The sequence below is a fragment of the Triturus cristatus genome, chromosome 6 (assembly GCF_964204655.1).
Source record: "Triturus cristatus chromosome 6, aTriCri1.1, whole genome shotgun sequence".
NCBI lineage: Eukaryota > Metazoa > Chordata > Amphibia > Caudata > Salamandridae > Triturus > Triturus cristatus.
Genome location: NC_140589.1, coordinates 230,768,264 through 230,784,898, shown reverse-complemented (window position 1 = coordinate 230,784,898; position 16,635 = coordinate 230,768,264). Strand labels below are relative to the sequence as shown.

The 16,635-nt window shown below is 48.6% G+C and overlaps 1 protein-coding gene across 1 annotated transcript in view; it reads left to right on the top strand.

The window, feature by feature from the left end:
- The window catches only part of LOC146816692 (uncharacterized), a 175,791-nt gene extending 159,702 nt beyond the window's left edge, over positions 1 to 16,089 (top strand). Inside the window, exons 3-4 of the mRNA XM_085609156.1 lie at positions 12,570 to 12,704; positions 14,253 to 16,089. Of these exons, the coding sequence (XP_085465282.1) occupies positions 12,606 to 12,704; positions 14,253 to 14,474 (321 nt within the window). The 5' untranslated portion in view covers positions 12,570 to 12,605 and the 3' untranslated portion in view covers positions 14,475 to 16,089. The remainder of the gene's footprint in view (positions 1 to 12,569; positions 12,705 to 14,252) is intronic.
- Positions 16,090 to 16,635: the final 546 nt, after the last annotated feature.

Below are 16,635 nucleotides of genomic sequence, written 5' to 3'. Positions count from 1 at the left end.
TTGAGGTGGTTGTTGCTGGTGCTCGGCTTAGCGGGTGCAGTGCAGGTTCGGAGGCAGGTGAATTTGCAGACTTGGCAGGTGAAGGGCCCGTGGGTGCGTCTCGGGGTGGCTCGGTAGCAGGTGGGGTTCCGGCCGGCGTTGAGAGCGAGGAGGGTTGCGGCGTCGTAGGTTCGTTGGGTGCGCTGGCATCGACGAGGACCAGGGGTTCTGGCGCTGGGCGCGGTCCAGGCGCAGACGGGCGTAGACGGGCTTGCCTTTGGCGCGCCTTCGGCGCACAATTGGCGCACCCGCTGCGCGTGACCGCTGCGCGTACGCGCGGTCTCCATTTAAGGCGAAGTGGGAGGGAGGTTTAGCTGGGAGGCGGGAGCGGGGAGGACACAGAAAGAAAAGGGGGCAGGGCCGCAATGTAACAGCGGCGGGAAGCGGGGACACACCAGGGGAACAAGCGGCAAAATCGCTAACCTAGTGAAAAAATAGAGAGTTACAGTGTAATACAAAAACGAAGCAAAAAATAGAGAGTTACAGTGTAATACAAAAACGAAGCAAAACAGAGGCACAGGAGGGCAAAAACGGAAGGAAGAACGAGCAGCAGCGAGGGGGCACCGAGGTCAAGGGCGGACCTGAGGTGCTGGGGCACAGACTCGCCTACAGCTGGAGGGCCGTGCGGCGTGGGGGTGTCCTGAGGTCAGGTCACACTCACCTGTGCCGCGCAGTCTCCATTTAAGGCCAAGTGGGAGAGAGGAGCAGCTGGGAGGCGGGAGCGGGGAGGACACAGAAAGAAAAGGGGGCGGGGCCGCGATGTAACAGCGGCGGGAAGTGGGGAGCGGAGGGGGGGTCACACCAGGGGAACAGGTGGCAAAATCGCTAACCTAGTGAAAAAATAGAGAGTTACAGTGTAATACAAAAACGAAGCAAAAAATAGAGAGTTACAGTGTGATACAAAAACGAAGCAAAACAGAGGCACAGGAGGGCAAAAACGGAAGGAAGAACAAGCAGCAGCGAGGGGGCACCGAGGTCAAGGGTGACCTGAGGTGCTGGGGCACAGACTCGCCTACAGCTGGAGGACTGTGCGGCGTGGGGGTGTCCTGAGGTCAGGTCACACTCACCTGCGCCGCGCGGTCTCCATTTAAGGCCAAGTGGGAGGGAGGAGTAGCTTGGAGGCGGGAGCGGGGAGGACACAGAAAGAAAACGGGGCGGGCCGCGATGTAACAGCGGCGGGAAGCGGGGAGCGGAGGGGGGGTCACACCAGGGGAACAAGTGGCAAAATCGCTCTAATAAGCCATGTAGAGCCATGTAGCCTCCATGACCAGAGCCTGCGGGTATCAGCATGTTCCCACAATGGAACGACATGCTGCTATACAAAAGAGCCTCCTCCACTCTTCTTGAATTCCACAAGAAGTTGAAGAGGTGGCTTTTCGAGTAGTCCCACTAAGCCCTAGGGTTGCCTAGACTCACACCTGCTCAGCGTCATGAAACCCACCCAGTAGATAGTGCACTATACAAATCTGCATAACTTAACATTGCATCAACATCACCAATACCTGGGGCATTGTCACATGTAATGTTACGTTAAATTAATTTGTATAGCACGCCAATCACCCATGCGAGTATCCAGGCACTTTGCAGGTGGAGAGGCAGCTGCCTCTTAAGAGAGAATTATACAAAGATCCTGGTCTTCAGCTTTGTGCGGAACTGAAGAAGCAAAGAGGAGGCTCTGATGTACTGTGGGAGGTCATTCCTTATGTTGGGGGAGATGCATGGAAAGGAAGGGCCGCCAGCAGTGGTGTCGTGGATCGATGCGAGTGAGAGTCGGGCTGAGCGGAGGAGTCTGGGAGGTATGTGGAAATGTATACGATTGTTGAGGTAGGCTGGACCAATGTTGTGTAGTGCTTTGCATGTGTGAGTGAGCAATTGCAGCTGAGCTCATTTCTGTATGGGGAGTCAACTGAGTTGTCTGAGATGTAGGTTCGGTGACGTAACTTGAGGACAAACCTTGCTGCTGCATTCTGAATGGTTTGGAGGCTGTTCAGGAGTTTCTTAGTGATTCCTGCATAGAGTGAGTTGCCATAGTTCAACCTGCCGGTATTCAGGACCTGTGTGACCATTTTTTCCGGTGGTTACTGGAAGCCATTTGAAAATCTTATGTAGTATTTTTAGAATATTGAAGCCATTGGAAGTGACTGTGTTGACTTGGGCTGACACATTCAGATTGTTGTCCGGGATGATTCTGAGATTTCTGGAGTGGGTGAGAGGGGTTGGGGTGTGTCCGAGGATGGTAGGCCACCAGGTGGTGTCCCAGGCCAATGTTTCTCTTCTAAAGATCACTACTTTTGTTTTGTCTGTGTTCAGTTTGAGGCAGTTAGCCATCATCCATGTGGTGATGGCAGTCATGCATGTGGCAATGTTGGCTTTGGTGATGGGGGTCTTGTCCTACAGGGAGAGAATAGGTTTGTGTTGCCCACGTAGGAGAGTATGTTGATGTTTTGGGATCTGCTAGTAGGGTCATGTAGATGTTGAATAATGTCAGACTCAGGGACGATCCATGGGGGACTCTGTAGATGAAGTTCTTGGGCTCAGAAGTAGGCAGGCAGGTTGTCTCTCCAGGTTCTTCCTGCGAGAAATGAGCAGATCCAGTTCAGGGCGGGTCATTGAATTCTTATGTTGTGTAGTCTTTTGATCAGGGTGGGAGTGGGAAACCGTGTTGAAGTCTGCTGAGAGGTCGAGTAGCATGAGGGCCTCTGTGTCTCCATGGTCTAGGATCATACTGATGTCATCTGTGGATGCAATGAGGGCTGTCTCAGTGCTGTGATTGGGTCAAAATCCTGATTGATTGGTGTCTAATAGCTGTGCTCATTGAGATGGTGGGCAAGTTGTCTGTTTATTTTTTTCTCTATGATCTTGGCCGTAAAAGGTAGGAGGGACAATGGCCCTTAGTTTGCTAGGTTGCTAGGGTCAGCCGAGGATGTCCTTAGTAGCACATTGACCATAATGTGTTCCCCTTTGGTTTTGCTTTGTTTGCCCTAAGTTGTCAGGGTATGCCCAGACGTGGGTCCCTTGCTCACTTGCCACTGGATTCAAGATAGCCTGGCTGATGAGGGTTATGAAACCAAAACCGGTCCCAGGATGCTTGTTTCTGGTCCAGGGAAGACATGGCTTGGCAGTTTGGGCTGGACTTTTCCCATGAGGCACATGGTCAGACTGATTTGCATATGGCCATGTCTGAACTGGGGTGGCGGAGTGAGCTAAAGAATGATGATGGATTAAACCCAGATCAGTTGACTGGGGGTGAGTGTTTGCAATGTTCAACACTCCGTCCATCATTCCTTTGGTTTTGCTTTGTTTGCCTTAAGTTGGCAGGGTATGCCCAGATGTGGGTCCCTTGCTCACTTTGCCACTGGATTCAAGATAGCCTGGCTGATGAGGGTTATGAACCCTAAACCGGTCCCAGGATGCTTGGGACCGGTCCAGGGAAGACATGGCTTGGCAGTTCAGGCTGGACTGTTTCCATGAGGCACAGGGTCAGACTGATTTGCATATGGCCATGTCTGAACTGGGGTGGCGGAGTGAGCTGAAGAATGATGATGGATTAAACCCAGATCAGTTGACTGGGGGTGAGTATTTGCAATGTTTAACTCTCTGTCCATCATCCCCTTTGGTTTTGCTCCCTTTGTCTGGGAATGTCTTGGTGGTGATGGAGTTGTTTAGGATGGCAAGGGGGACTTTGCTGATAGGGGAGGCTCCCAGGTTGTAGATGTGGTGGGGCAGAGATACGTAGCTGCCCCATAGTGGATGGTCCCATTATGTTGGTTGTTTCCTCAGCGGTGCGAGTTTTTAAAGTGGTCAAGGTGTCTCCGAGATTGCTGGTGGGTAAGCCGTGGGTGAGGGTGTTGGTGTCCAGTCGAGGGTCAAAATTATTGCAGATGACTTCGATCTTGTTTTTGATGAAGTCCGACAGTTTGTTACACAGTTCCTTTGAGAGTATGATGTTATTTGTGGTGGGGGCAGTTGATGTTAAGTCTTTGGCAGTCAAGAAGATTTCTTTGCTGCTGCTGGAGCTGTTGTAAAGGCGCTCAGCTAGGGCCTTATTCTTCATGATCCTTGAGTCCTTGAGGCATGCAATGCTATAAGGGAACATTGTGTCTCACCTCAGCTTTCCACCTTCCTCTGTGCCAGCCTTGAATCAAAGAAGACACATACAGGGGACTGGGTTGTCTGACAGGCACACATCTCACTTCAACCCTTTGTGGTAAGGAGAAGCAGAAAGACATTCACCTACCTCACCTCTTGCCTTGACGTTGAGGGCAGTTTTGTTTTTGGGGCATTCGCTAGGCCAGGATTTTACATTTACTCCATCCTTGGAGCCATTGGAGGCTTCTCTCTCCAGCTCCCTGGGGTTTATGGCAGCCAGCAAAAAGAGAGCGACAGTGATAGAGTGAGAGAGTGGGAGAGAGAGAACGAGAGAGAGAGAGAGAGAGAGAGAGAGGAATGCAAGAGACAGGAAAGATAGACCAGGGGGGTTTAGGGGCTGGTATGATCGGTTAAGAAGGTTTGAACATTAATGCTAGGGCTACTTTTGGTCACAGTCCAGCTCTTGCATTTAGGGGTTAAAAAAGTACATATTTCTCACCCGCAGACGTTTTGTAATTTTGAAGCTTCACATTAACAATTGCGCACACAGAAGATGAGATTTACCCTCAGCTGGGCTAGAACAGATGGGAGAAATATTTATATGAATTTGCCCTAGAGATCCCGCAGCCCTGCGAGGGTCAAGGGTTCCCATGGGGCAGGTATGCCCTGAGGATGGACACCTGTCCCCCCATGTAGCTCATTTAAAAAACACAAAGTGCAGCTTGTACCACTATGCGAGGACCTGACCTCATCCACATGACGTCAGAAATAAGCAGCACTTGCCTTGTGTTGGTCCCGCCCCCCAACAAGGCATTGAAAAAACAGAGGATGCAAGTAAGCCCTCCACAACGCCCTGACCCCCAAATCACCCGCACAGTCAATGAGTTATGGTTTGACCAGAGAGGTTCCCCAGCTCTAATTTCAGACAATAAAATGAGCCACGGTAAATAAGCCATCATAACTCCTCACTATTATGCGCTTTATAAATGGTCAATATTATTATATTTATGTAGCAGAAGATTATGCCCTGCTTGTTTCTAGGAACCGAATGATTGGAATGCAGCCTTTTATTGCCTATTCAATATTTAACACACAATTTCTAACATTCATATCCCTGCCTTTTATATGCTGTGTAAAAGCTTGTTTTATTACCCATTTATGAGTTTATATAAATACGTAATTCACGAGGCAGGGCCCATGAGCGTCGGAGCACAGCACAACAGTGGTAGGACAGAAGTGCAGATTTGATACCTACATCAGGGGTCTAAATACATGGAACGGTAAGAAACAAGCACATGTAAATGGCTGAGTGCAGATTAGTGTCCATGGCACAGAAGCAAACAAACTTGCACAACATAGGTAGGTTTAAAAAGCACTGTATGCATAAGAAATACATATCCAGGGAAGAAAACAATTTGAGCAAATATGTTCAAAACTTTAAATTGCTGCAGTAGGTACTGTTAGCATTGATATCTGCACTGTTTTTCATCTTACTTTGACCGAGTATAATTCCTATCAGTGTAACATGTGAGAACATGTGGAGAACAGGTAACCAGATTGAGGGACCTCCTGGGATCCTTTGACATGGCGATGACAGTAAAGAGGAGCTTTGGTGAGATGTGAAAAGGAGATCTGGGTGAGAGTGGGCTGTGATCTAGCCTTTCTTTAGTAAAACCTTTTTGACTTCCATGTTGATAATGTTGGTAGATGCCACCTTTCCTATAGAGATAAGCAGACAGTTTCAGGCTTTAGAGGCCATTCTTGAACAGACCTGCTTCTGGATTTTGTGCTTATGAAATCTTAGCACATTCGGTTCTTTTGGCTGAACTAGCAAGAGCCACCCAAAAGCCTCACCAAATCCAGTATATTTTGTTACCTTTAAATAGACCGCTTTTATGCGATACACACAAGCGTGAATTGACATCTTGCTTCAAGAGGAAGCCATTGACAGGTATTTCTTTCTAGGGCTTTAAGGGCTCTTGGCTAGTCTTAGGAAGACCTGCTAGTAGGGCTTTGCCATAGTCTATCCCGCTTAGAACCAGTGCAGATACACCTGTCTTTAGGCCTAACTTTTGATGTCACAGTTTTTTTCTCTTACTATCTTGGTATTGGGCTCCCTTGACAGTGTTTTTATGTTGTCGCCTGGGTGTACCTGCTATCTAGTATGAAAGGGAGTGATTATGGCTTTTAAACCTTTGCAGGTGAGATTCCTAACATATTGAAGGAGCGAAGCCAGATGATAGCTCCAGAATTGTGATAGGAGGCAGAAAGTGGTATAAACTCAGTTTTGGAGGGTTATCATTGAGTTTATGTTGGGTCATCTTGATTTGTTAAAGAAGTTTTTGTGAGGAAAGACGCATCGAAAAAGAGCATTTTCTAAAATAAACTGAACTGGTGGTAGTTAATGCCAAGGTTAATCGTGAGGTCTTGCCATGGCTCAGGGCACAAGTTAAATAACAAGCGAGCGAATATGGACTCGTGAGGTACATCTTGCAGCGTGGTGATTGGGAAGAGCTGCTATTTCCCAGGCTGATTTTCATATTTTATTTGTTGAGATAAGCGGTAAACTAATTTAGTGCTGCATCCTCGAATCCCAATATGATCAAAGTTGTCAAATGCTGCAGAGAGACCGACCAGGTAGGACTTTCTGTTGTCTGAGCTGTTGAGGGATCACCCTCTACCTGGAAAATAGTCATTTCTAGGCTGTGGCCAGGCCCAACAACCTGATTGGAAGTATCCAATAATTTGTTTTTAGAGTTGTTTCCTATTGTTTAGCCTTCAGGTTCTGGGTGTTTGGCAAGAAGTATGAGATAGGTGGATTTCCGGGTCAGGTGGCTCAATAGACTAATGTATCCACATCAGGGAACAATGTTTAACCACATGGTCACAAGATTAAATTCTAGCAGGACCACTCAGACTTTCAATTGTCTGATGTGGACAAAATTACTACCATTAAGTTGGACGAGAATGGTTCGTCCACAGCAGTGGCAAAGAAAATCTTTCCTGTGCGAGAACTTGAAAGATTTTCTTATTAAAAAACAAAGGTGGGATGTGATGTGTTAGAAATTGTGTTATGAGTTGAGGAGGGCGAAAATCCTTCTCAAGCGACAACCACAGTCCTTGTCGGGGTACACCACAAAAATTCACTAAATGAACCTGTGCTTAACCCTCTGGTAGCTTAGCACAAAAGCAGAAAGACTTAACTTAGAGGCAATGTGTAACGTAATTATACAGCATTCAAACAGCGATAAAGTGAAAACACAATACAAGAAAAATCCCACACCAATTTAAAAAAATAGAGTGCATTTTAATAAATTAAGTGATGCCAGAACGACAAAAGTAAATCCAGAGAATTTCCAAGTTTTAGGTAAGCATAGCACCTAAAAGCCCAAAGCACCACTCACAATCATCTGGTCTTGCTAGACCAGGGGAAAGTCACAAGTTGAGGCCCACTATGATGGAGCGCGGTCTAGATACAGGGATCAGGTCAGTTCCGCTGAAAAAAAGTACCTTCTCAAAGTCTGATGCGAAAAGGCTGGTTTGCTTTGGACGAGCACGTGAGGAGCAGGCGGAGCATCGTGGATAGTCGTCGTGGTAGCATGAAGAGCAGGCCGGGCATCGCAGACAGTCATTGCTGTAGCATGAAGATCCAGTTGGGCATCTCGTATGTTTGTTGCTTGAGCTTCTTGTTGGCAGTCAGCACTTGCTGTCATTGCTGTAGTGCAGATCTCAGTTGCCAGTTGCTGATGCTGAAAGAGTCGGTTCAACGGTGCTTCACGTTGCGAGTCACTGCAGACTTTAGTGGCTGTAGCCCATAGTGCAGATCTTGCGTTGCCAGTTGTCGCTGGTGGTCGCTGAAGCGTGAGGATTTGGGTTCACAGAAGCATCACCTTGGTAGTCCTCTCAGGTAGCAGAGTCCAAGTGCGAACAGACCCGTTCTCGGTCATGAAGAGTCCAAAACTTCAGGATGTCTCCTTGTCTTTTAGAGGAGTGTACTCTGATGCCAGCCAAGGGTCAAGAACCTGGAGGGAGGGGTGTTAAAATCTGGTTTGCAATGTCAACATAATCGACGCCATCTTGTCCCCTCTCAGGCCCGCACGCTGAAAACGCGCGACGGCCATTTTAGGCACCATGACCTCATTGCCGATCGCCAGCGCTTCCCTCTGGCGCTGCGAACACCCCCCGCGCGCCGGCCACCCCCGCTCTCTCATACATGGGTCATAAACCCTCTCCTTCTGCGCGACCCTGCCATGGAACCACATCCCACGCCTGACCGACACCTTCTTTCATCCCATACATGGTCATACACCCCTTTGATAACCCCCCTTCCTCTGCGCCCGATTGTTCGAACCGATCCCAGGCCATCACCTAGCCCTGCGGATGCAGTTTATTGCCCCTACTGTAAGGAAAACACCCCACATCAAAGGGATTACAGAAGATCAAGGCCCCCCCCCCCACCCCCTGAGACCCGACCAGTCGCACACACCCCCGGGAATTGGCGGAATGTCCAGCTGTGTGATAGTCATCTCCTACTGTGGGTAGGGTGGGGACTTACTGTAGATATGTGTGGGAACGAGTTTGAAGTGGGGATTCCGAGGATGTTCTTTTATGTATCAAAGCAATCTCAAGAATGTGCCATGTACAATAAACCGTGCAATAAAGCAATAAACCTGTGTATAAGAGGCCAGGCCACAGAGATGTAGTTAGTGCACCTCGTGATGATACCTTGCTGTCTGATCTGAAGTGTTCTCCTCCGGAGAGAATAAAACTTTGTTTCCTGCCTTCCAGTCTCCAGCGCCTACCTCTTTGTTGGTTAATTGACGAATGGTATAAGAGGCGATTACCGCCGGGCAATACTTAAAAGGTTATCGACTGCAACTGCCGTTACCATTTAACAATTGGCGTCCCAAGCGTGGGGCCCATCAGCGACATGTGGATCCAGTGGGAGAGGTCCCGACGACAGAGTGAACGACTGCAGCGATCTGGAGAGCTCCTGCCTGATAGACCCTCGTCTGGCAGCCGATCATCCGAACTTCACTGGTTCCGAGCAGACCTCTCTCTCGAGTGATCTACGGTCCTGACTGGGAACCATCAGGAGTGCCGTGGCAAATACGGAGAGTAGAGGACGATCGGGCGCTGGAGGTGGAAGACGGGAAACTGTCCATGCGGTCCGGGTAAGGTCGTGTAACACGACGAATTGCGAAACGATTGATTGATTGATTGAAAATACTAGTATTGCTCATTGATTGCTCTTTTTGAGGTCTTCGCTGCCTACAAACGGAGAAGAGTAGAAATACTCTCTCTCCCTTTGCAGATAGTGAAGGGTAGGTAACGCGGACTTTTGTCCCCCATTGTAATCTGTCGTGCCTATTTTCCTCCCCACTGATTGATTGTCCGAATATTGATTGTTTTAAAGAATAGTACTTCTTGAGATATTCTCTGTTTGCAAATAACGTAGAATAGAAATATTCTGTCTAGTCTTTGCAGATAGGGAAGGATAGGTAACGCGGACTTTTGTCCCCCATTGTAACCCGTCGTGCCTATCTCTTTCTCACCATTGATTGATTGATTGTCCGGACACTAGTTGTTCGATATTGGTTCTTTGGAGGTATTCTCTGCTTACAAATAACGTGGAATAGAGATATTCTGTCTAGTCTTTGCAAGCAGTGAAAAGATAGGTAGTGCAGACTTTTGTCCCCGTTGTAACCCGTCATGCCTATCTTCTCCCCACTGATTGGTAGTTGGTTCTGCCCGGACCGTTTATTAGAGGTGAACCATCCGGCTCCACTGGAAGGCGCCTCTAATAAGGACATATATACTAAATATGGATCAGTCGCTGTAGCCTACAACAAACTAGGGCATAAAAATCGCTATAGAGAAACAAAAATAATCGAGAGAGACCAGTAGACCACTAATGGGACCCTTTTGACCCTACAAAAATAAGAAACACTAGGAAATAGCCCTTTGCGAAAAATATGAAACTAGGGGAAGGACCCAAGCTCACGGTCGAGATGGCCACGAGGTAGCTCGGCTCCATCGCTCTCGTTGTCTAAACATGTCTGCCCTACCACTCACCCCGCCCAGTAAACCCAACAAAATCCTGCACAAATGGAAGTCTGCCGATACCCACCATCGACGTTACCGAACTGGGCTAGATCGCGCACAATTGGACTGTGTCATTTTCCGGTTACGCAGTGACATCCTTGTGCTCGTTGCCAGATTACAAATATATACAACACTCCAACAAAGTAGTATGGTTAAAACGTTTTAATAACTTATAGGTATATGCAACACTCCAACAGGGTAAACATGCTAAAACACGTTCTTTTAACTATTTACATGATAGCCTGCTGCAAATCCCAAAGCATTCACGTCCACATGACATAGTCCTAGCCCCTCCTTCCTCGAAATAGCAACATTGGCCTGTTTTGGGCGGTCTTTTAGTCGGCTTGGGCTATAAAAGGCCCACAAAGTTCACCGGCCTGTGAGGCGGCATCAGTGGTGGAATATTGTGCGAATAGGCCGGAGGCTACACGACGCGCCAAGACCAGGACGGCATAAGAGGGGGTGTCCAACAAGTGTACTGGTCTTGCCACTCTACTATGCTGCACAGATCGACAACGAAGGGTGCCCTGGCGGGGGGGAAGCGACGCGAACGGGCCTCCCCCGCCTCCCCAGGTGGAGGCTCACCAGCTGAGAAGGCACCCCTGCCGTTTCACTCGCCTTCCAGCTGAGTAGGCGCCCCTGCACTCGCCGACCAGCTGAGAAGACACCCCTGCCGTTTCACTCGCCTTCCAGCTGAGTAGGCGCCCCTGCACTCGCCGACCAGCTGAGAAGACACCCCTGCCCTTTCACTCGCCGTCCAGCTGAGTAGGCGCCCCTGCACTCACCGGCCAGCTGCAGCAGGGGAACCATTTACGTCTCGCCTACCGGACGATCACCCAGGCGCGGGTTCCTTTCTGCACCAAGATTGCCCTTAGCGTTCGACGCAAGAAGTGAGCCCCCGCAGCCAAGTGGTCGGGGAGACCCACCCCGGTGGCTGTAATGAAGAGCTGCTGCTGCCACTGGACTCTCAAAATGGCGGTCGGCTCTTCAGATTCAGGCCTGGTTCACTAAAAGATGGCTCTGGGCTACCTTGGAACTCGGAAGCTTGCCTGCTCGGGCGTAGGCCACACCCTTGAAAACGTCCTCTCAGCTTTGCAGATTCTGCGGGAGTCTTTGGCCCTCGACTCCCGCGGACTTCCGGTGGGGGCAACCGCCGCTATTGCTCGATCATTCCACATTAACTTGTCTTTGCCCCGGGCGGCGGCCATCTTGCCTCCATTTGGTGCCGTGAGAGAGACTGATTCAAGGCGTCGGCAGAGAGACCCGCCTGCTGTCCCGCCCTAAGAACGGATCACGGCATTGCTGCGAGACCGTGGTGACGCCGTGCTGACGCAAGCTTCTGTTTGAATTATCAGGAGACACTGTAGCCTATCCGCTCGGATCAGTTCCGGTGGAACCTCAACATGACCCGGTAGGAACAAAAACTGTGCTTCCCCACCCCCGAATCACGATTCATGCTGTCTGTTCTTTCCGTTGGCGCTAACGAAAGTTCTCGAACTGCCGAAAGGGATTCTGGTCCGGCAGCTAGTTAGTGGAAGGACTTAGACTGTACACTGGACCCACCCGACCTCGCCCCAAAATGGCGCAGATGTAGGAGGGGCCTACAACTCCTTATGGCGTTTCGGTTACTTGACATTTATGTTAAAAGGATATGAATGCGATGTTTTCACACATGATGGGCGGAGGGACGGGGAGGGTACTGATCGGGCATACGAACAACCTTATTAATGCTGGCCTTCCCATTTTTATTATCATTCTTATTTTTTCATGTTAAGGTAGTGTTGCTCATGATACTCGACGCCTCTCACACCGTGGCCGGCCTGTAACGGTTGTAGGCCCGTATTTGTATACTGACATTGTTTTCAATAAAGAGCTTTTTGAAGGAATTACGGAATCAGCGTCATAACAAAAATCATCTAGGTTGGTAAAGGGTTTTTTATGACTGTTACTCCCAAGCGATAGAAGGCAGATAATGCAGACCCTTTTCTTTTTTTGCCTGAATTCTGGATTGGTGAAATTTGTACCCATCACGCCTGTCTTTTTCAGAATTGTTATAAAATGGTTGACTATAGCTTCAGGTATCTGCCGAATGCAAGGTACGGTACCTTGCCCCATAATATGCGACCGATTGAGAAACAAGTGCACGACAAGGGAACCCGAATTTAGGAGACGAATAAAATGGAGCATCTTGTATAGTCGAAAGGAAGGATATAGTAGGTCTGTGGTATTACCCGCTCCTGCCGCTAGCCTGGTACGTGGTAAGTAGAACTTTTTCGTGTCTATGCGCGCTGATGTGCTTTGAATGCTGAACACCCCCCTTCTTTTCTTCTCTATAGGCCACATCGGAGTTCCGACTGAAGAATGGAGTGGACATGAACAGCACCGTGCTCAATGTAGGGAAAAACATAGACAAACGTTGTGGGATGGTGCGTGAAGTGCAGACCCCCACTGGGAACGTGAAAAACTGTATGGTATGACTGTGCGTATGTGCCCTGATTATACGGTATGAATGTGTATGCATTTCATATGCTTGGGTCGCTGGAAGAGAACGTCATCGTATGACTGAAGTGCTTGTCTATTGATCAAAGGAAGGGGAGTAAAAAGTCCGACACCCCCTCCAAAATGAATTACGGAAAATACTGAAAATATGCAGCATGCATAGGAAAGAGGACAGGAAAGGAGAGGCCCCCATACTCAACGTAGCTCTGTGTCTTCGTCTTAAGTCTCTGCGCTTGATGTATGTACTGTTACGCCCTATCCGGTATTTGTGTGTACGTGATCGCCGAATTTATGTTTTTCCCCCGCTTGTGTTTTCTTACGTAGAACTGACCCGTGATACTCCATGTTGTGTGTACACCAAGTAGCCTATTATCATACACATGTCTCTCTCTCGTTTTATGTTATGTTATGTTATGTTATGTTAATAACTTTTATTAGGCGCACAGCTGCCCCAGCGAAGGGGCGTCCTGGCGCCTGATCAGGTACACAACACAACAGGTCAAAGCTGAGGAGAAGAGAAATCAATTAGCAGAGGCAAACAGATGTCGCACGTGTACCAAATAGCCTACTTGATGCGCACGTCTCTCTCTCTCTCCCTTTCTCTCTCTCTCTCTCTCTCTCTCTCTCTCTCGCTCGCTGAAAGCTCTCTTGCCCTCTTTCTTTTTGAATAAATTAACGACACTATACCTCCTCAGTATGTGTATAATTGGCCTAAAGCACGACAGTGTTCGAACAAATTGACAGAAGCAAAACGACCATATTTTTACCACATTACTACCTCTCCTTTCTGTAAAATGTTGAACTTAACTGGCTGAGAAAGAAAGGACAGGTAAGACGACTGATGTCTCCCAATCTGGCCCTCATCACGGGGACTATATGTCAGTGGTTTTTGTTTTAGAGCTCTAACGACACCACCTCCACCGCCCAGAATCGCCCCGCCCAATTGCTCAGAACTGGAACATCTAAGCACCCCGCCTTCCCAGAATAGCCCCAGTTCTGTACTAGCCGTCCCAGGGTATTTTGAATAATACAGCTGATGACTTTATTTTCTGAAGATACATCGCCTAAACTAATGAGGGTTGCCTATTGTCTCCAGCAAGAAAAAATGTTTAGCTTGTGTCCCTCCCCGAAATAGATATTTGTGAACCCATGACAGTAGCACCTTGCACTTTTTTCATAAACTTAGCAGTCCTCGGAGAAAAATGTGAATTAACAGAGCTTGTGTTAGAAGAACGAGTTTCTACCGGAGAAGCCGGTTCGAATTTTGACAATTATAAGGTACAGGAATAGACACCTAGCAGGCCAGACGATGGAAACTTGCAGGAACACGCACAAAACATGCACCACAGCAATGATTAATAAGTTAGTAACATACACCGACATAAGAGTTAATAGACATCCATCATAGAGCGACCGATAAAACATTTCCCCGACTACTCGGTGGTTGGGAGAGAGAATGAAGTGCGTAAATGTCTTCCCTGCCAGCTCTCTAAGATTTTGTTTCTTGTACTCATTCAAAGATAACATACAGTCATCGGAAGAGAGGGGTCGGACGTGACGCACAGCCTGGCTGCGGTTCATGGAACACCTATGGCATCGACCAAGGGGGAGCCACGAAGCAAAAGGATGCGGGACGAGGCACCATTCTCAGCATGGAAAGCAATAGAACGAAGGGTTATCCCGAAGCCCCCTGCACGCTGATCAGCTCGTGCCTGAAGTCCCAACCCGTCGGGCCCGATTGATGGGCCCAATGCTGAAAGATTCTGCTCTCCTTGGCCCACTTTTTGATCCGATCCCACTCCACCCCCTCTTCCCTCGGCCTTCCAAAGCATCCCTATTTTGAACTTGACTTGACCAAAGAAGAATGAGAAGCGGGTACTCCGTCTCAAGGTACCTATGATAAGACCAGTCAAGGGACAGGACAAAACAGGACTGTGCTCCAAGAGCAAAGAATGGTCACACCCTGCAACGCGAAAGCCTGGATTTGAGCTGGACCTTAGCTCCACCGCCGGTGCTCAACAGTGCCAACGAAAGAAGAAGAACAATGAGAGCTTACCAGTGATGGCTCGATGCAATAAGACACTGGAAAGAGGAAACACCCCCTCCCTGACTGACACTCATGTTGAGTTGTATTCCTCTCCCAACCACTTTTGAATTGACTATCTTCCAATCAAGTTTCCAAGGTCCTTTATCGGTCTCTTCCAACTACACACTAATATCTAAGAAACATTAGCTTGGTATAAATGACAATTGTATAACATCAACCGTACACCTGACTATGCTGTTTGGTTTGATCCACACAAAGTCTAGGCCTTGAGCAATGTGCATAATATTCCTTGTCTCGCCGGACCACCCCTTACGGTATCAAATTTGTGTTCAAGCGAGCTTCCCTCCACCTATCTCTGGGCCTGACATATGACGCAGCTGATGTAATTTTGTATACGCTACCTCCTCGCCTGTCACATCAACCACATGTAACTATGTACAATTGTGTCAGATTGTTCCTGTCTGTCCTAAAACTCTGTACTTTAAAAAAAAAAAAAGGAACGCATGAAAGCATTTACGATATTATGGCTAAGAGGTTAGCGAAGGTGAATGTCAGCTAGACAAGCTGGCTAGATATGTTGAAAAGGGAGGACCGTTAAAATCTGGTTTGCAATGTCAACATAATCGACGCCATCTTGTCCCCTCTCAGGCCCGCACGCTGAAAATGCGCGACGGCCATTTTAGGCACCAAGACCTCATTGCCGATCGCCAGCGCGTCCCTCTGGCGCTGCGAACACCCCCCGCGCGCCGGCCACCCCCGCTCGCTCATACATGGGTCATAAACCCTCTCCTTCTGCGCGACCCTGCCATGGAATCACATCCCACGCCTGACCGACACCTTCTTTCATCCCATACATGGTCATACACCCCTTTGATAACCCCCCTTCCTCTGCGCCCGATTGTTCTAACCGATCCCAGGCCATCACCTAGCCCTGCGGATGCAGTTTATTGCCCCTACTGTAAGGGAAACACCCCACATCAAAGGGATTACAGAAGATCAAGACCCCCCCCCACCCCCTGAGACCCGACCAGTCGCATACACCCCCGGGAATTGGCGGAATGTCCAGCTGTGTGATAGCCATCTCCTACTGTGGGTAGGGTGGGGACTTCTACTGTAGATATGTGTGGGAACGAGTTTGAAGTGGGGATTCCGAGGATGTTCTTTCATGTATCAAAGCAATCTCAAGAATGTGCCATGTACAATAAACCGTGTAATAAAGCAATAAACCTGTGTATAAGAGGCCAGGCCACAGAGATGTAGTTAGTGCACCTCGTGACGATACCTTGCTGTCTGATCTGATGTGTTCTCCTCCGGAGAGAATAAAACTTTGTTTCCTGCCTTCCAGTCTCCAGCGCCTACCTCTTTGTTGGTTAATTTACGAATGGTATAAGAGGCGATTACCGCCGGGCAATACTTAAAAGGTTATCGACTGCAACTGCCGTTACCATTTAACAGGGGTACCATATTGATGACCAGGGACTCAAAAGAGCAAAGGCCAACAGGGCTCAGTAAGGTCCAGTTGCAGGTCCAGTGCAGTTGTCAGCTGGGCAGGAGTCTTTCACAGGTCCAAAAGTGATCTGATGAGTGTCTCAGGAGGTCCAATATTTATACCTGGTGCCAGCCTTTGAAGTGGGGGGGCACTCCCAATACTACGCCCACATCTGGTTTTGGAAAGTTCCTTTCTATCCCAGCCCAGGACTCAAGAGGTCTAAGGTAACAATAGTTTAGTGTCAAGATCTTTGTGAGTGTGCTGGATATAGCCTATTGAATATATATGTGGGGTAGGGAATAGCTCCACCCCTCCCATTCAGGCAGGATGGCTCATCCTGCCAACATATAGTACCCCTTTGTCCCAC